Source organism: Selaginella moellendorffii, unplaced genomic scaffold (assembly GCF_000143415.4).
Source record: "Selaginella moellendorffii unplaced genomic scaffold, v1.0 SELMOscaffold_17, whole genome shotgun sequence".
Classification (NCBI taxonomy): Eukaryota; Viridiplantae; Streptophyta; class Lycopodiopsida; order Selaginellales; family Selaginellaceae; genus Selaginella; species Selaginella moellendorffii.
Window position 1 is genome coordinate 673,028 of NW_003314278.1, and position 21,502 is coordinate 694,529.

At 39.0% G+C, this 21,502-nt stretch overlaps 1 protein-coding gene across 1 annotated transcript; it reads left to right on the forward strand.

Annotated features, from left to right (window-relative positions):
* The first annotated feature begins 4,786 nt into the window (after positions 1–4,786).
* LOC112346825 (G-type lectin S-receptor-like serine/threonine-protein kinase At1g34300) lies at positions 4,787–7,377 on the forward strand. The gene has a single exon (XM_024676590.1). It carries the CDS (start codon positions 4,875–4,877, stop codon positions 7,044–7,046), a length of 2,172 nt encoding a protein of 723 aa, XP_024532358.1. The 5' UTR covers positions 4,787–4,874; the 3' UTR covers positions 7,047–7,377.
* The last annotated feature ends 14,125 nt before the right edge of the window (positions 7,378–21,502 follow it).

Below are 21,502 nucleotides of genomic sequence, written 5' to 3' on the forward strand. Positions count from 1 at the left end.
CCCAGAAGCAAGATCTAGCTTGGTGAACCAACGACTTCGCCCCAGACGATCCAAGAGATCAGCAGTGTGAGGAAGAGGGTACACGTCCGGGATCGTCACTTCATTTAACGGACGATAGTTGATGCAGAAACGAATACTCCCATCAGGCTTCGTCACAAGATGAGGTTCACATGCCCAAGGACTCCGCGACTTCCGAATAACACCCTTCTCCAACATCTCCTTGACGTTTGCACGTAAAATCTTGATCTCCTTGGGTGACCGACGACGAACAAGAACTTTGATTGGACGAGCATCCCCGGTTGGAATGGGATGACGTCTGGCAATCTTGGCCCCAGACAATAGGTCAAATTCAAAGAGATCAGAATACTCCTTCATGAGCTGGTCAACAACTGCAACACAAAGATCATCGGAGAGATCGGAAAAGGGAAGAGCAGAACAAGATGGAAACACAAGAGGAAATAGTGGGGGAACAAAAGTAATGGAAGCAGAGGTAGAAGTAGAGGGACGAAGAGGTACGGAAGTGAGAGGAATGGATAAAACATAAGGAAGTATGAGATAAGGGGGAGAAGCCTCAAAGTCACATTTGGCATGATTGTGCTGCAACCAATCTATACCAAGAATGAGGTCAAAAGCTTGACTCGGCACCATCCGCTGCACGACACAAGTGTTGACGACAACGTGTGGCAACAGGTCGAGCAATAGAAGATAAACTCGAACCTGTATCAACCAACACGGAGAGAAGAATAGGAGACCTCTTGTTATAAAAACGAGCTTGGAAAGTAAACACTGGATGAACCAGTGCCGAGTGAACCCCTTGATGATACTCCCGAAAGAAAGATGGAGGGGTCACTAACTTATTCGCGCAAGGTCCCTCCATTACTCGCTCGACTCTTCGTTTCCCGAATGCACCTCGGTATCCAAACCTTCCACCGCAGCAGCACCAATGGGATGTTGCTGACGCCAAGGTCTCCACCCAGGAAATGGAGGTCACCAATCCGGAAAGCGCCGACAACGCCGATAAGTATGACCAACTTCATCACACGCCCAGCAACAAATGTCACGGCCACAACCACGTCCTCGCCCTTGTCCTTGGACTCGAGTAGCAGCAGCATCAACCTCCATGGGAACAGGACCATCACTCATAGGAAGTGGAGCTGAAGGACGTGTAGCAAGAAGTGGAAGAGGCAACGTCTCATAACGTTGTGCCAAGTGAAAAGCATCGTCAAGAGTGGCAAGAGCAAGTGCATGCACAAGTCCGACAAGATCTTGACGAAGTGCTGGCCACAACATTCCTAGCTTGATCCGCTCCGACATATTTGGCTCCACACGAAGCAAAAGACTTTGGAAACGAACGCCAAATTGCATCACCGACTCAAATGGCCCTTGGCGAAGACGATGCAATTGTTGGAAGGCATCATCACAATCGTCGGCATGTCCGAAGGTGCGTTTGAAGACGTCTGGAAGAACACTCCAATCGCCACGAGTGGCTGCGCTCAATCCATTATACCACTACAATGCCGTCCCTTGGAGACATGTGGGGAACTCACGCAAACGTCAAGCATCATCCCAAGAATTATATGTGGCAATCACCGTGAAGTGATCGAACCAATGGTACACATCATCCCCAGGATTCCCACGAAAGAACTCCGGCCGAACGCGAGGATTGGCACCAAGAGCAAGAGGAGTTGTACCATGTGCCGTGAACGCCACCATCAACTGAGTTTAGTTGTTCAGTTGCAAGCGCATAGCATCAAGCAATTGAACCAACTGCTGCTCTAGAGTCAAAGGAGGAGATTGCGGATCGGCCATGAAGATGAATGAAAAAGAAAGAGCAAAAGAAGAGAAATGACAAAAAGCTGGAAAGAAATGGTAGATCTAGACAATGCAAAAAGCTAGATCTAAACCAAAATCTTGAAAGGAAAGAACAAAAAAAAGGAAATGGAAAAAGTTAGATCTAGACAATGCAAAAGCTAGATCTAAACCAAAATCCCAAATCCAAGCACTCCCCAGGGACAATCAAAGGTGCCCCTCACCTCCACCAATGTGAGTGCATGGAATATGGAAAGGGAATATAGAAATGTGCATATCAATTAGCCCAAAAACCCTAGCTTATATACAGGAGCGAATGGTCCGGATTGAAACCAATCCGACGGCTACCAAAATCCCACTACGCTAATATTAGTATACGGCATCATAGCCGTACACTTGGCCCTCACACCACTACACTAATATTAATATAAAACATCACAATTATATACTTAAACTCTTCCTCTCAAAAGGATGGAAGGCAGTTAGAATTCTTTTATTAATGATCTAATATCTAATAGCTAAGATCTAAAGGAAAATTAGGAAGAGGCATTGGTGTATCTATAGATGGTGTCAGTTGTTTCTGATTTCATTGTATAAAGTGTTTTAATCATTATATATAAACATATAAACAATTTTTGGATGATTAATTTATTGTATATCATGCCAAAGCTCATAAATTTATGGTCTAACTTGTTACAACACTCAATACAATCCCTTTCACTAAGCAAAGATCATATTAAACAAATTATATATTGTAAGATTTGGAAAATGAACTAATATCAAGTCATCCACTTTATACTTTGTAGGTGGAATTTGTAGTGCTATTGTTGTCCCAATTATACACAATATAAGTATTCAGTAAACTTGACTTGAACTAGTGGAAGAATCCTTGTTAAATACTAAATTTAAGACATAACATCAATAGCTTATAGCAATCACAAAGGTACACTTAAGTCCATTGGTAATATTATATCATAACCATATAAGAGTTTATATGATGAAGCATTAACAGAACTTTGTAGCATTATAACATACCCATATTAAAGAAACAGCAAATAACCATCTTAGTTCAAATGTTGAAAATCATATGCTCCATATTCCATCCATTTGAAAGTTTGAATAAGTTCTTCCACCAAACCATTCTATGGATGATAAACACTTATAAATGTATAGCATATCTTTAACCAAGATGTTAAAATATAAAACACTTCAACCATAAATACATAATTATTATTCAAGAAAATCTGCTCTTGACAAAAATGTTATAACACCACCCAATTGAGGAGGAAATATCTAATATTAATTGCAGACACACTAGCAATAACATTAACTTTCACCTAATGAGTCAAGTAGCTAAAAACAATAATGATGTACTTATTATTAATAATTAATTGTTAAAAAAGACTTTATCAAATCAAATGCCACCAATTCAAATAAACAAGAAATTACAATTGACTCCAACTGTCCTTTTGCAGCACAAGGGGGAATATTATGAGCTTGGCACCAAATACAACCACACACATACTAGATAATATCATGTTATATCTCCAACCAAAAAAAAGATTTATGTAGCTTCTCAGTCATATGATGATATCTTATATCCCTGCTGAGAATAGCATAGTCATGGTAAAAATGGAGAAAACATGGAATAAAGACAAAAAATACCACCATTTGTAAATGATCATCAAGATTTATCCTAACAAAAGAAAGGTCATTTTTAAAGTGATATTGAGAATATAAATATTGAAACAGCATGATATAGGATTCTTAAACATGTTACGAAGTCTTCGAATCCATAACTCAACTTTTTTAGCTTCATGAACCTTATTAAGAAAAAGGTAAATTTTTCTCCACAGCTTATAGACATTAAACATTAAGTACAGCAATCACTATTAGCATGGAATCCTTATCCAAAAATCCACTAATACTGGAATTACAAACTTGTCAAGAATAGGAAAAAAGAGTGAAAAAGATAAAAGAGCTTAAGAAAGAGTGTTTACATAAGCCATACAAATACTAGCATTACAAACTTGTCAAGAATAGGAGAAGAGAGTGAAAAAGATAAAAAAGCTTGAGAAAGAATATTTATATAAGCCATATAACTCTTTAGGTAATGACTAACAATATTATATATCTAAAGCTTTAGAGCCCATTGAATTGTATAACCATCTAAGTTTTTTTACTTTAATAATGAAGTAATTGTAGTATGATCACCTTTTAGTAATGTTTAAGAATCATGTAAATGTGCATAATGTTTCTTGAAACCCAAAATTGCTACTAAACAATCTTATGTATAAAGTAGTTCATTTCTATTAGTTGTAACATATAGTTGATATATGTAATGAGATGACGCTAATCAAGCACACTTATATTCTTTTTCATCAATACACCCTTAAGACCAATATCAAAAACATTCACACACAAAATAAAAGGTCAAGTATAATTCAAATATGCCAAAATTAAAAAAGTCGTCAATAACTCTTTGAGATTTATGCCTACTTCCAATCCTTAGATCAGATAAAAGATGATGCTAACAACTTCAACAACCCTCACAATAGTGTAGTATAATCAAAAAGATGATCTACAATTCAATTAAGATATTGCACTTTGCTTAAAATAATCATTTTAATTTCATTTTCATTTTTATGTGAATGATCTTTTCATCAAGTGAGTAATTGCTTTTGTAGAATGGGAAGAATAATAAGTTTTTTCATTGATATGTTACTCCATATAAACTACTGAAGCACATTGGTAAGGCAATTTATCAAGTGCAGCTGCCAGTTGGGTGCAATTGAGCTTTCGAGGTAGCTCAGGGATGGTTAAGTAATGAAAAACCTTAAAAAGTGGCATAGCATAGTTTAAGGAAATTAAATCTTTGCCTTTTTGTGCCAGGTCATAACAACTCTATTAAGACAATTATCTAGACTGCCACTACTCTCAAAGAAGTGACTGCAAATGCCCAGTTTGTATTTAATGAAGCCCAAGGATTGTTTGTGTTGGATAATGGGGTGGCTCAAGTCATCGTGAGTTGCAAGAGCAGCAATTGCTCTGGTGTGAGACTGGACATGCAAGATGATGGAAATCTTGTGCTCAAACACAGCAATAATTCAGTTTTGTGGCAAAGTTTCGACCTCCCGACTGATACGTTGCTCCAAGATCAGGTTTTCAAAGGCAGGCAAGCCTTGATATCTGGGAGATACAGTTTGCAAATGACTGATGTTTCGGCACAGCTTATATTCTTGGCTGCTCCCGAGTTGAAGAATTTAACAAGCTACTGGACGATCCCACAGAATCTGCCTTCATCATCAACTGGCTCAAACAACTCAACTAGCCAAAGTTCCAGGTTGGTAATGAACTCGAGTGGCATAGTCACCTTCACTGATGCAAGCAACGTCTCAAACTACCAATATTCACTTGACTTCACCTTCGCCAATACAAGAGTGATGAGAATGCTCAAGCTGGAACCCAGTGGAAACCTCCGGATCTACAGCCTTTCAACAGACAACTCCTCGTGGAACATCGTATGGCAGGCAATGCTTCTCGAGTGCCAAATCCATGGAGTGTGTGGACCTTTTGGTTTGTGCACATATGCTCCTAGGTCCACCTGCGTGTGCCCTCCTGGTTTTCACTTCATCGATCCACAAGACCATCACCAAGGTTGCACTTACGACGTCCCCTTGCAACTTAGCTGCAATGGCTCGAGTAATCACCACGACTGGGTGCGCGTGGACAGAGCCAGCTACGATGGCAACGATTACGTGAAAGACCTGTCTCCCACTTCTCTGGAGGGATGCAGACGCCGCTGTGACAGAGACTGCGGATGCCTCGGCTTTGTATACAGAGTTGATCGTCACGGCACCTGTTATACTAAAGGTTCAGCCCCAGGTGTAATCTATAATGGTTTCCAGATTCCCTCCGACGAAATGGCTCCGTCTCTGGTGTTCCTCAAGGTCTCGACAGCTTCAAGTTTTCAACCCGAAGCTCCTCTTAATCAGCTCTTCTCGACTATCGTAAATGCAACCAATGTCAAGAGCTATGCCGAGCTGAAACAAGTCCGAGAAGCTTTCAAACTTGTCATTCCTGCGGCCATTGCTGCTGCCGAGCTCTTGTTGTTTCTAGCAGCGGGAGTGATCTGGTGGCTCTACACCGAGAAAAGGATTAAGCGCTTGTCACAAGCTCTGGACCAAGTTGATGGAGTAGTCACCAAGTTCACGTATCACCAGCTTGAACTAGCGACTGGCAATTTCAAAGATAAGCTTGGAGCTGGAGCATTTGGCACGGTTTACAAAGGAGTCCTCGCAGACGGTACATCTCTGGTGGCCGTGAAGAGCTTGATGATGGCTACTCATGCAGAGAAACAATTCAAGGCCGAGGTTGCAACATTGGGAAAAATCCACCACATCAATCTGGTTCGAATGCTCGGATACTGTGCCGAAGGAAGCCACAGGCTACTTGTCTACGAGTACATGGCAAATAGTTCCCTGGAAAAAGTCCTGTTTGCAGCGCAAGCTGACCAGGATGGGAAGAATAATGAAACTCCAGGCCTACAAGCGGATGAAGCGAGCTCCCAGGTACCTCAAACTTTGTGTGAATGGAAAACAAGGTTGGCAATTGCCTTGGGCATCTCAAGAGGAATCACTTATCTCCACGAGCAGTGCCAGGAATGCATCATCCACTGCGACATCAAACCTCAAAACATCCTCTTGGACGATAACTTCCGTCCAAAAGTCTCCGACTTTGGGCTCGCGAAGCTGATGAAGCGAGAGAGTAGTGCAAACGTTACCACGGCGAGAGGCACTCGAGGATACATGGCGCCGGAGTGGATCAGCAACGTTGCAATCACTCCAAAGGTGGACGTGTACAGCTTTGGAATGGTTCTGCTCGAGCTGATGAGCGGCCGGGACAAGTTTATGTTCACTCCCTCAGCCATGAATAGCGGGCGCTGGTACTTCCCAGTCTGGGCATTTGAGCAGTGCGCAACGGGAAACATGAAATCGACAGCAGATCCGAGGATGGCCGAGACCATCGACTGGGAGCAGTTCGAAATGGCTCTTCGGGTCGCATTCTGGTGCATCCAGCCGGAACCGGAGTCCAGGCCCAGCATGAGCAGAGTTGTCCAGATGCTCGAGGAGAATGCTCCAGTTCCAGCACCACCTCTCCCAAGAATTTTCGAGGATGGTGGTTCAGGCGTGAGTCGAGAGCTAAGTGTGATGTATCCAAGCGAATCAGGCCGCTGAACAGTGAAATATGATGCATCCAATATCCCACCCTCGGGTATGTGCAACACAAATGGAGTTTTTTTATCACCACAGAGGACCGTCTGCTTTGATCCTTACAGATAAGCCAAAAAACCAAAACAAGAGAAGGTTGTGGTGGTGTAGACTAGGTAGAATGAAAGATTACAAGGGCAAGTGAACCAGGACAAGCAGTAGTTGCGTACCTTGAAAATGCCCTTTGAGGCAAATATTGTACTTTTGTAATGGATATAGAATCTTTGAGTAGCATGACTTTGTAGCTTTGTAAGCACGTCGCCAATCAGATACCGAAACAAAAACCAAATTGTCCCTACATTGTGCTTCGTTTGAACAAATGTTCCGAATTCCTCTCTACGATGGCTCAGAGCAGCGTTCTTACTAGCAAGGCTTCTCGATTTCCCATGCCACGCACAACTGGAACATGGATGGCCATGGTCGTGGAAGCAAGGAAAATACCTCCTTTTAGAAGGCCTAGGTTCACTGAAGGAGAACAAAGCGAGATAATTCAGAGATAATTGATGTAATCCCCAATCAAATCATAAGGCGAAAAGTACTGTGTATTCTTGGCTGCTTCTCTTGAAGTGCTCGTCCACGGCCTACAACTCGGGGATGTTCTTGAACCAATTCCTAGTCTAACACTTTTGAGCTTCAATGAAGCTCGTGAACATATGGACTGCAGCAGGATCACAGACCATGTATCGAAATATCCCGTCGGCAACTGACATAGAGTTTCAATCATGCCATCACACATCAAAGTTTGCTTTTGCCTTGTCATTTTTCGTCCTAGATAAAGTTTGGGTGGTGTAGAGGAAACGCAACGCAACGAAATTCCAACAGCAATGTGAACCAAAACAAGAAGGAATTTCCTGTACGAAAGATGCCTCATGTGGGTAAATGGTGTCCACTCATGGTCAAGCTCAACGTCAACTAGATGCTGAACGTGAGACAAATTTTAAACTTTCTTACTAGCATGAACTTGTTCTTTGATATGCTTAGATGAACCAAAAGCTTTTGCAAGGTTGAAGCTCCAAAGATACACTTCCAGCTCTTTGTAGGGCTGCCACCCATGAGGTGGCAAAAAGAGAGATTGTTGACTAAAGAAAATTCTGTTGGATATTATTGTATTTTGAATGTTTATTGCATTTTAAAGAATATGTTAAGAATATTCTTTTGTAATAAATTAAAATGGAAAATAACTATATATAAAATAATATAATAATAATAATTATACATTATATTATAATTATAAAATATTATAAAATATCAAATATTATTAAAACTATTAAAAATTATATATCAATCGATACATATCCTTTTTTGCTTCTCTCTTATTTTCCATAGTCGTGCATGCTTCAATATAAAAGCTAACTTCTCTTTAATGTACATATTATAATACTTTGGATACTTCTCCATAAACTCAATTATAACCTTTGCATGAGATGGCATATCATTAAGAGCTTTTGTCATAATAATGTGTTGAAACTATTGGATAATATTGAGATCACAATCTAGTCCAAAAGCATTAAAAACCCTATGCCAATTAAGAAGTAAAAAATACAATCACTCTCATAGCAACAATCATATTTGCCAAAGCTTTTGATTTTTGCAAAGAGGTTGCTTGTAGAAAATATTAGAGGTATTTTCTTATATAAAAAGAAATAATTTAACAAACTTTGCATTCAATGTCATCCATGACAATGTTGGATAGTTTATTTTGGAGGATATTCAACAAAGGCTCAAAGGCAAAGCCACTTTTTTACCTACTTCCATTCTTTTGCAATAAAATAAACTTTGATCTTTTGCATCAAAATAACTTTGATTTACAATCCCCACTTAAACACTACATTGGTTCATATACAATAGCTATAACATCCTTTAGCTTAACTTGACCACTTTGAACTTTCTCGTACAACACAAGAGAAATAGATGCAACACTATTGTTGACACTACTTTCTTCTTAAGAATCTTTAGTTTTTCCACAATTTTGTCTTCATTTTCTTAGCTTTTGTTCATAAGGGCATAGTGTGATGGATTGTAAATAACAATCCATTTGAGAAATGATTCCTTGGGTTTGAATAGTGGATGTCCAAATTCAAAACTTTACATATACTTAATTTTTGCCTCTAAAACCTTAGCTAATTCATGACTCAACTAGTATAAAGTGAGCTTGAGAAAATAATTCAATTGTTTGAAATATCTAAACACCAACTTAAAGTTTTATAAAATTCATTTACAAAACTAATGCCTGAATAAAATTACTGTATTTCTTCATTAAATCCTCCAACAGCCCAAAGGGAACCAAGTTTAAAAATTATTCAATAAGTGAACACAAAAAAATTAAAGGAAAAATTTATTTATTCATTATAAAGGTTATCTCTAGAGAAACTTTGAGATTGGTGATGTATAAATGTTTTTAGAATTAACTTATCCTACTAGTATCTAAATGTACACAACCAAAGAGAAGGACTTGAGAATGATCTATAAAAATTTAAATATAAAAAGAAAAGGTTTATGAATAAAAGTGTATCTTTTTCTCCAATCAGTTAAAGGTTTTGTGATACTTAAGTTTGAGTTATATTAGGTTGGGTGACCTGCAAGGAAGTTCAAATTCATGAACTTACATAGAGTGTTTTGTTTGATCTTTACCAATATTAAGATTGTCATCAAAATTATTATTAGCATATTTTTATATATTTTATAGTCTACTAGAAAAACAACTGGGCCAAGTCTTTCATAACCTTATATTGAATAACAAAGTAGTAAAGTGTATTTGGTGTCTTATTTGTATTTGGTATTTATCCAAGTTTGCAATAAGGTTTTTTCCTTTCTTTTCTAAAACTTCAACTTCTTCCACACTAGAAAAATTAAGGTTAGAAGCAAAAAAAAAAAAAGGAAAAAAGAAGAAGAAGAAGTTGGTAAGCTTATTAGATCTAATAAACACCTTTGGTGTTTATCAGGTAATATGCATTCTCCTCTTCCTTTCTAGCTTTGTCTTCCTGCAAGTTTATTAATATTATCAAATTCTGTCAAAAGTTCTTTTTTGATGGTCGTGAGTTGCCCCTCTTTGAACCAATTTTGCATATGCAAGTTCCACATTTCTTACTCCCCTTTTAGCACTATAACAATACCAAGATCTAATTACTAAACTTAGTTTTCCCACTTATAGTTTCTAACTTTGGTACATTTATGCAACTTCTCATCCCTATACATATAGGTGGACAAGGTAGAGGAAAACCATAGCTCAACAATGGTTGGAATTGCCTTTCACATTAATTTGAAGTATTTGAAAAATAAAAAAATTAAAGTTTGAAAAGTAAAAATGATGAAAGTGCTGTTTGTATACAAAATGTTGGCTAGTTTTTTACAATATTATATAATTTTTCCATCTCTTTGGTTTTCTCATTATCCTCTTAGATCTTAGTTTTACTAGACACTAATTGAAGTTATGGCCAAATATGTAAAACACTAAATCCATATTTGCATTTATTTTAGTACTCCAATACTATTTAATACTTTGATCAATCTAGAGTTCTTTGCCTATTTCCTCAACATAGTGTAAGGAACCAATTCCCTGAGGTGTCATATGCTAAAAAATCCTTAAAATCACGATTGGAATGATAAAAAGTCTATCAAATGAGAGTTCAAGATTGAGTTTGAGAATGAATTTGAGATTGAGTCCAAGATTTGAGATCAAATCCAAAATCAAGTCTAACATCAAGGATGTAAGAGGTTCTAAAAATATAATAAAGATAGTAAGGTTAAGAATTCTCTTTAGTGGTGCTTTCAAACCAAATTAAAGTTGGGGGTTAGTGGGAATGAGCACAGGCTTAAGGAATGCCAAAAAGGCTCTTTACAAACATGCTCAAGGGTAACTTCCAATCCCAAAAGGGAAATTGATTGTAGTGCTACCAACTCAAGTGGAGTGGTGCCCCATTTGAGTATTATGAAGTTCATTAGTTTTTACCCTTTCTAGGGGCTTGGGCCTTTCTTTCGAGATGGATGTGGAGAATTGAAGTACCCATATCAGGTTATTAGGCCACAGTGCTTCCCCCTAGTGTCCCAGATTAAGAGATGTACTTAAGGCTTAGGATTTAGAGGGTCCCATAAACAAGCCTTGCGTGCTATGGGATGTAAGGCTTGTTTATGGGATGTTATGAACCTAAAAGTTTGGTATGTTTAATTGCTTGTTGTAATTGAACTTGAAGTTTAGTCTAAACTAGAGAGGGGGATTGAGAAAGTTTGGGAATCTATAAAGAATTGGTTGACATTTTGTTACTGTAAGCTCCTAAGTTTGGACTTCCCGGGAGGTCACCCAACCCAGTACTATTCAAACCCAAGGACGCTTAACTCCAACTATCCCAAGACCCTTAACCGATTGAAAAAGGGGGTGCACTCTTGTTCATGGGCCCTTTCCCTCTATATTTGAACCCCATGGATCGTCTCTCGAGTCGTTCCCTTTGGTTGCTTACAATCCACCACGCTTCCCTGCAAGTTCACGCCCTCGTGAACGAGGGCTGAGAGCCGCAACTCTCCTGAGAGCCTCGCTCTCTTGACACTCTACCCCTCGGGTCGAGCCCAGCGGGAGCAAATTGGACCAGCCAGATGTCAATCAACATGTGGTGTGATTCCCTTAACCAACCAACAGAGTCGGACCCGAGACCTCTCTGATACCAAATGTAAGCTCCTAAGTTTGGACTTCCCGGGAGGTCATCCAACCCAGTACTATTCAAACCCAAGGACGCTTAACTCCAACTATCCCAAAACCCTTAACCGATTGGAAAAGGGGGTGCACTCTTGTTCATAGGCCCTTTCCCTTTATATTTGAACCCCATGGACCGTCTCTCGAGTCGTTCCCTTTGGTTGTTTACAGTTACTTGTGCAGTAAGTAGTTAAACTTAAGTAAAACCAAGTCAGGGCCATACTTAACAAGTTGTAGGATTGAATAGATACATTTAAAATGGGTATTGAACTTCTTCTATGGGTGGTTGATTTGTAAGGAACCAACTCCATGAAGTGTCGTAAGCTAAAAGATCCCTAAAATCACGACTAGAACAACAAAGAGTTCATCGGATGAGACTAAATTCGAGATCAAGTTTGAGACAGAGTTTAAAATCAAAGTTAAGACTAAATCTGAATACTAATACAGGTTATGGGGTGAAAAAGTCTAAAGCAATGGGGGGGTGTTGGGGTTTTAAAAGTATAGTAAAGATAATGAGGCTAAAGATTTAGTTTTGAAAAAACTCTTTAGTGGTGCTTCCAAACTAAATTGGGGTTGAGACTAGGGGTTAGTAGCCTTGAGCAAGAGTGAGCATATACTTGAGGAGTGCCAAAGATGCTTTTCAAGAGCAATTCTTACTCTCAAAAAGGGAAATTGACTTAGGTGCTCCTAGATTAAGTGGATTGGTGCCTCATTTGAGTACCATGAGGCTCATTGATCCTTGCCTTTTTTAAAGGGTTAAGCCTTCCCTTCGGGATGAAAGTGGGGAGTTGAGGATTTTATATTAGGCTGTTAGGTCATGATATTTTCCTTCTAGTATCTTAGATTAAGAGATGCACCTAAGACTTGGGATTTAGAGAGTCCTATAAACAAACTTTGCATATCATAGGATGTTAGGAACTTAGAAGCTTAGTGTGTTTAATTGTTTGTTGTAGCTAAACTTGAAATTTAATTTAATCTAAAAAGGGGGATTGAGAGAGAGTTTGGGAACATATGAAGAGTTGGCTGACACTTTATTGTTTATATAATAAGTAACTAAATCTAAGTAGAACCAAGTTGAAGTTGGTATGATATGTAGGAATTTTGGCAAAGAAACTTAGCTAAAGCAAAGGCAAAGGTGGTCGAATAGATGAGGTAAGTTAACAAATTGAGAAAGAAAATTTTGTAACTTACACATATCCAATTGGTTTTTCCACCAACTTGATGTTCATCATTTTTTTCCTTCACAAAACTCAAAATAGTGTATCAGTAGTTGGACATTTGGTCTTAACTCCTTAAATAGTATTATCTTATATGAATTTAAAATTTATACCAAAGCTATTATATTCAACTTCTTGAATATGTACTTTTTATACTACAAATCCTTTGCATTAGATCTTGTCCAAGATTTGGATATGAAATATTGATCAACTTTATTATATGTTAATACTTGATTTTGTACTTCTCTCAAGTAATAAAATTAATGTCAAGGCTTTTTTTCTTTAATATTTTTAAGTCCTTGCTGATGTTATACTAGAGAATTAAAAAAAATTGAAATTGTGAGGGCCAAGTGTACAGCTACGATGCTGTATACTAATATTAGCGTAGTGGGATTTTGGTAGCCGTCGGATTAGTTTCAATCCGGACCACTTACTCCTGTATATAAGCTAGGGTTTTTGGGCTAATTGATATGCACATTTCTGTATTCCCTTTCTATATTCCATGCACTCACATTGGTGGAGATGAGGGGCACCTTTGATTGTCCCCAGGGAGTGCTTGGATTTGGGATTTTGGTTTAGATTTAGCTTTTGCATCATCTAGATCTAGTTTTTTCCATTTCCTTTCTTTTGTTCTTTCCTTTCAGAATTTTGGTTTAGATTTAGCTTTTTGCATTGTCTAGATCTACCATTTCTTTCCAGCTTTTTGTCATTTCTCTTCTTTTGCTCTTTCTTTTTTGTTCATCTTCATGGCCGATCAGCAATCTCCTCCTTTGACTCTAGAGCAGCAGTTGGTTCAATTGCTTGATGCTATGCGCTTGCAATTGAACAACCAAACTCAATTGATGGCAGCATTCACGGCACGTGGTCCAACTCCTCCTGCTATTGGTGCCAATCCTCGCGTTCGGCCGGAGTTCTTTCGTGGGAATCTTGGGGATGATGTGTATCATTGGTTCAATCACTTCACGGTGATTGCCACATATAATTCTTGGGATGATGCTCGACATTTGCTTGAGTTTCCCACGTGTCTCCAAGGGACAGCGTTGCAGTGGTACAATGGATTGAGTGTGGCCACTCGTGGGGATTGGAGTGTTCTTCCGGACGTCTTCAAATGCGCCTTCGGACATGCCGATGATTGTGATGATGCCTTCCAACAATTGCATTGTCTTTGCCAAGGGCCATCTGAGTCGGTGATGGAATTTGGCGTTCGTTTCCGAAGTCTTTTGCTTCGTGCGGAGCCAAATATGTCGGAGCGGATCAAGCTAGGAATGTTGTGGCTAGCACTTCGTCAAGATTTTGTCGGCCTTGTGCATGCATTTGTTCCTACCACCCTTGATGATGCTCTTCGCTTGGCACAACGTTATGAGATGTCGCCTCTTCCACTTCTCGCTGTACGTCCTTCAGCTCCACTTCCTATGAGTGATGGTCTTGTTCCAATGGAGGTTGATGCTGCTGCTACTTGAGTCCACGGACAAGGGCGAGGACATGGTCGTGGCCGTGATGTTCGTTGCTGGGCGTGTGATGAAGTTAGTCATACTTATCAGCGTTGTCGACGCTTTCTGGATTGGCGACCTCTATTTCTTGGATGGAGACCTTGGCGTCAGCAACGTCCAGTTGGTGTTGCTGCGGTGGAAAGTTTGGACACCGAGGTGCACCTGGGAAACGAGGAGTGAATGGCTCTTTCGGACATTCAAAAGGATGATTGCGAAGTATGTGAACTTTCAGCAGATGGTTATTTGCTGTCTCTTCGGTATGCCTATGTCACAGGGGTGCAGAGTTCTGTTGGTGCTTCACCATATAAACTTCTATATGGTCATGATCCAATATTACCAACGGAGCTGGGTTTACCTTCGCGATTGCCACGAGCTCTTGATGCTAGGTCATGGGATTAATATTTGACGAGCATTCTTCCACTTGTCCGAGCAGAGTCTGCCAAACACTTAAGCCACATACACGTGGGATAACAACAGCGTTATAACTCCCATCATCGTCCACCTACAGAGTACAAAGTGGATGATTTAGTGTTAGTCCATTTTCCCTATCTTACGGTACGTGGTTTATCTAAGGGGCTCTTTGCGCAGTGGAAAGGATTGTATCGGGTGTTGCGGCAAGTTGGACCGCAAGTTTATGAGGCTTGGCATAACATCCAGCAGGCCGATCCTCCGGAGATTGTGCATGTGCAGCGGTTGAAACGCTTCATACAAAGGGATCAGGAGCAGTTAATACCGTTTATAGATCCACCGATGCCTCCTCCTGATGTTCCTCTAGATCCCGGCCTATCTACAAGAGAACCCTGACAGCCTTCCATTATTCCGAGAGGAGGGGATGATGTGAGGGCCAAGTGTATGGCTATGATGCCGTATACTAATATTAGTGTAGTGGGATTTTGGTAGCCATTGGATTGGTTTCAATCCGGACCACTTGCTCTTGTATATAAGCTAGGGTTTTTGGGCTAATTGATATGCACATTTCTATATTCCCTTTTCATATTCCATGCACTCACAAAATGAATACTTAAGAAAATTCAAATACCTCAAATAAAATATGTATGTTAATATATTTGGGGAAACTGGCATAGCTTTTGTTTCCTAGACTAGTTTTTCTTAGCTACTATCATGTTAAGTTAGACTTTTTCCTCATCTATAAACTTGTCCATAATCTTGTTAATATTTGTTTAGAGAATTATTTGCACAACTATGATTTTATGTGGAAGAGTTATTTTGACTATTGCATCTTCATATTATCTACATAAGAAAATTTATGTTAATAAAGAATCTAGAGAAAAAAAATTTAAAAAATAGATGTGCATATTCACTAAATTTATAATTACAATGAGTACCATGCAATCTTTATTTTAGAACTCTATCATTGTAACATCCACTATTACGTAAAATCTTGCAATCTTTTCATTAATTAGATTTAGATAGTTCAAATTTATCCATAGCAACTATGCCTTAAGCTAGAAATTTCTCTTCTATACAAGCAATATTTAATTGAAGGTTTCATTTTTCAAATCCATTGGGCTTCAAATATAAATAGAAAGGGCCCATGAATAATATTTTAGGATACTTGAGGTTAAGCATTCTTGGTTAAAATATCTTTGAAATCCATATTAAACAATGGCTATGTCTCATCCTACAAAGCTTTTTTCTTATTCAAGAGCATTAGACCCTTCACCACAATAAACTTTGATTCTATTTTTGTTGTTGAATAGGAAATTGAAGCTAATCTATAACATGCACCATCAATTGCACCACTAGATGGGAGATAATAAGGCATAAAAGCACTTAGGGAGGTGAAACAATCTTTTTGATCATTAGCCATTATAACATATTTTATGCTTTGTCTTAACTTTATTTTTGGCTCCACTTTGATCTCTTTTGTTATGCAACTTGGGTTAAAACCAATATTTTCTTCTTCTTCATTCTACTATTGCACTTCTTCCTCCTTAAACTTATCTTTAGATGGCTTGAGATTCTTGGTTTCCTTTGGATTTTTGGTTTATTCAAAATACTTGGATTGCTCTAAAATTCTTGGTTTGCTTGGTTTCAAGAAGACTACTTGATGAAATTTGAGAAATGCACCTGTATTCCTCATTGTATTGATAACAATATTTTTGATAAATATTGCCTTGTGAGGTCCAAGTGTATGGCTATGATGCCGTATACTAATATTAGTATAGTGGGATTTTGATAACTGTTAGATTTGTTTTAGTCTAAACCACTTGCTTGTGTATATAAGGTAGGGTTTTTGGGCTAATTGATATGTACATTTCTTGTATTCTCTTTTTATATTCTATGCACTCACATTAATGGAGATGAGGGGTAGCTTTGATTGTTCTTAAGGAGTGTTAGGATTTGGGATTTTAGTTTAGATTTAACTTTTACATTGTTTAGATCTCCCTTTTCTTATTATTTTTCTCAACTTCTTCTTTTTTGCTTTTTCCTTTTTGTTCATCTTCATTGCAAAGCAACAACTTTTTCCTCCTTTGATTCTAGAGCAGCAGTTGGTGCAATTGCTCAATGTTATGTGGTTGTAGTTGAACAATCAGACTCAATTGATAACAACATTCACAACGCATAGTACAATTCCTTTTGCTCTTGTTGCCAATCCTCGTGTCCGGCTGGAGTATTTTTGTGGGAATCTTGGGGATGATGGGTACTATTGATTCAATCACTTCATAGTAATTGCCACATATCATTCTTGAGATGATATTTGACATTTGCATGAGTTTCCCACGTCTCTCAAAGGGACAGTGTTGCAGTGGTACAATGGTTTGAGCATAGCCATTCGTGAAGATTGAAGTATTCTCCTAGCCATCTTCAAATATGCATTTAGACATGCCGATGATTGTGAGGATGTTTTCCAACAATTGTATTGTTTTTGTCAAGGGCCATCTGAGTTAGTGATGTAATTTGGCATTCATTTTCAAAGCCTCTTGTTTCATATGGAGCCAAATATATTGGAGCAAATAAAGTTGGGAATGTTATTTTCAGCACTTTATCAAGATCTAGTAGGACTTATATATGCACTTGCTCCAGCCACCCTTGACAATGCCCTTCGCTTGGCACAATGTTATGACATATTGCCTTTTCCACTTCTTATTGCATGTCCTTCAGCTCAACTTTATGTGGGAGATAGTCCTGTTCCAATGGAGGTCGATGTTGTTACTGCTTGAGCTCAAGGACTAGGAAGAGGACATGGTTGTGGCCATGATGTTTGCTACTAGGCATATGATGAAGTTGGTTACACTTATTGATGTTATCGGCATTTTCTAGATTGACAACCTCCATTTCCTAGATGGAGACTTTGGCATTAATAATGTTCTGTTGGTGCTACTACAATGGGACACCAAGATGCATCTGGGAAATAAGGAGTTATATGAGTAATGAAAGGATTTTGTGCAAATAAGTTAGTGATCCCTCCATATTTTTTTTGGGAGTATTATCAAGGGGTTCATTTAGCACTAATTCATTTAGTGGTTACTTAACAAGAGGTCTTTTATTATTCTCTCTATATTGGTTGATACAGGTTTGAACTTACCTTTTATTGCTCCACTTGTTGCCACATGTTGCCATCTACATTTGTGTTATGCGGTAGAGTTAATTTTCATTCTTTATGGCAATAGCCGTATATATGCATGTGCATGGGATGAGGTAGACCTAGTTGTGTGTGTAGGCAATCTCGAGCTTGAGTTGTAGTAATTGCGGGTGGTGCCGAGTCAAGCTTTTAATCTCATTCTTGGTATGGATTGGTTATGGTGTAATCATACGAAATGTCACTTTGAAGCTTCTCCCCACTATATTATACTTCCCTATATTTCATCCATTCTTCTCACTTTATTACTTTTTTGTCCTTCTACTTCTACCTTTATTTCCATCACTTTTTTTCTCTATTACTTCCTCCTATATTTCCATTTTGTTCTTCTCTTCCCTTCTCTGATCCTTCTAATGGTCTCTATGTTATAGTGGTTGACTGACTCATGAAAGAGTATGCTGCTCTTTTTGAATTTGACTTATTGTATGGGTCCAAGATTATAACATATATCATTTTATTCCAACTGGGGATGCTTATCCAATAAAAGTTCTTAGTCGTCATCGGTCACCCAAAGAGATTAAGATTTTACATGCAAACATCAAAGAGATGTTGGAAATGGGTGTTATTTGGAAGTCATGGAATCCTTGGGTGTGTGAACCTCATCTTGTGATGAAGCTTGATGGGAGTATTCATTTATGTATCGACTATTGTTTGTTAAAAGAAGTGACGATCCCAGATGTGTACCTTTTTCTTCACACTGTTGATATCTTGGATTATCTGGGGAGAAGTCATTAGTTCATCAAGTTAGATTTTGCTTCTGAGTACTGGCAAGTATTGATGGCTGAAGAAGATATATTTTTAAGACAACTTTTCATACACTATTTGGTTTGTACGAGTTCTTAGTGATGCCATTTGGTTTGAATAATGCTCCGACAACTTTCTAATGGATGATGGATGAGGTTCTTTATGATATGTCAGAAATAACTGTTGACTTCATTGATGATGTCTTGATATATGCAAAGGGGACATGAGAGGAACACATCTGTGATGTTTGTAAGGTGTTAGATCGGTTACAGGAATTTAGTTTAAAGCTGAAGCGATTGAAATGTATATTTGAGTCTAAGGATACAACTTATCTTGAGTACTATATTTCTTGTGAGGGTTTGCAAATTGACCCTAACAAACTTGTGATTATTCTACAATTCCTTATTGCAAAGTGTGTGAATGATGTATAGTGCTTATTGGGTAAGATGTTGTATCTCGATCATTTTGTTGACAATTTTTCTGATCAAACTACACCATTGCGAGTGTTGCTGAAGTTGTCAATGTCATCTTTTATTTGGTTTGCAAACTATGAATGGGTATTTACAGATCTTAAAGAGCTATTAACGACTCCTCATGTTTTGACATACTTGACTTTTCATTTTGCGCGTGGATGTTTCTGATATTGATCTTGGAGGTGTGTGTAAGCCACAAATTCTTCCTTTCCAATTCGCCAGCTTACTTCATCTATTTGACTAATATTGCCTTGGCCTTAGTTAAGTTCTCTTAGTAAAGTTCCCGCCTATTGTACCAACTTTTACTTGGTCCTACTTAGTTTCAGTTACTCACTGCACGAGCAATAGAGTGTTAGCCATCCATCCATGGATTCCTAAATCTCTTCCAATCCCCCTTCCCAAGTTAGACTAGACTTAAGGTTCGGCTACACTCCCCATAGGCATAAGCAGCCAAGCACACCAAGCCACTAGGTTCCTTGGTACAACAAGACTTGATCATGGGACTGTTAGGAATCCCTCAATTCTTGCCACATTCTTGACTCTTGCCGGATTCCTGACCCGCAGACTATATTCTTGACTCTCGAGACACTTCCCTATTCCTGACTCTCTAATTTCCTGTACGATTCTTGAGTCTTTAACCACATTCCTGATGATGATGTGGCGCCTCCTCGACCTCAGTTATATTTAGGCCTTCCTCGATCCAAGAGTGGTGGAGCTTCATCAACTTATAATATTGTAGCGCACTCTATTTCTCTCCCCTTAAGCCAACTGAAAAAGGGGCAATTGCTTGATGAAAGAGCCCTTAGTGGCTATTTTATCCTCATTTATCCCCCAAAGTTCCAAGGATCCATGGTGACAGTATATCCAAATCTTATCCCATGATCACATACGCTACACTCACCCCCCCTTCAGAGATGTCAATGTCCTCATTGACTATTGACTAACAACCCCTACTGAGCCAAGGGGAACTAGCACCTCCATTTCCACACTGAATCTACCAATCTTTCCATTGTGTAGACTAGCTATTCTATATGAGGCAGCTAGTCATCCACCCGTACCGTAGTCCCATGGTGGATACCTTCGTCCGTGGATACTCCACACTAGAGGAAGGACATATGCATGGTGCCCAATACGTACAAGTTCAATAGTCATCCACCCGTACCGTAGTCCCATGGTGGATACCTTCGTCCGTGGATACTCCACACTAGAGGAAGGACATATGCATGGTGCCCAATACGTACAAGTTCTTGCTCAAGGGTATATTATATTTTTAAGTAGCCACTAATCAATGGGAATCGAACTTGTGCCATTTGCTCTGATACCAACTGTAGCGCACCCTATCTCTCTCCCTTTAAGCCAACTGGAAAAGGGGCAATTGCTTAATGAAAGAGCCCTTAATGGCTATTTTATCCCCATTTATCTTCCAAGGTTTCAAGGATCCGCGGTGACAGTATACCCAAATCTCATCCCATGATCACATGCACTACAAGTATACATAGGTTAGCCTTATTCCATTTCTCCACAATCTGAATCGACACCAATCTAAGACCTCTTTCTCGTTTCCACTAGCTTTTCTCTTTGTCTTCTGCATTTTCCAGTTCTGATCTTGTTGGGGGTCTTGACAGTTTGATTCAGATTGTGTATTTTTGCTTTTGCTTTAGCTCATTTTGATTGTTTGACTGCCGTTGCCTTTTTTTTTTCTTCTTTGCCAATGGAATCTCCAAGCCATCCTGATTTCTTTGCCGAAGTCCTTGCAAAAATCCAATCTGAGAATACCAAGCTGAAGGAAACCCTTCTTCACATGCAACAGGAGCTTGATTCACTTTCGGCTCAAGGATCAAGCAGAGTTCCTAAACCGAAGGTGAGTTTCCTGGGGAAGTTTTAGGCAAGCGTTCGGAGCTTCGCAGATTCCTGAACTAGATGGAGCTGATCTTCGCACTTCAACATCAGCGGTACCCCACTCTCAAGTCTCAAATCGGCACGATCGGGACGTTTCTCGAAGGTGCAGCTTTGTCATGGTTTTCTCCTCTCCTGGAGAAGAGCATGAAAGGGGTCGTGGTTTTGGAGCTGATGGATCTTCAGTTATTCAAAGAGAATCTTGAAGCATGTTTTGGTGAGACGGATCGAATTCAGGCTGCCCCTACAAAGATGAGACGTCTCTCTCAGGGGTCTTGTCCTGCCTCGATCTATGCTATGGAGTTCCAACTCCTT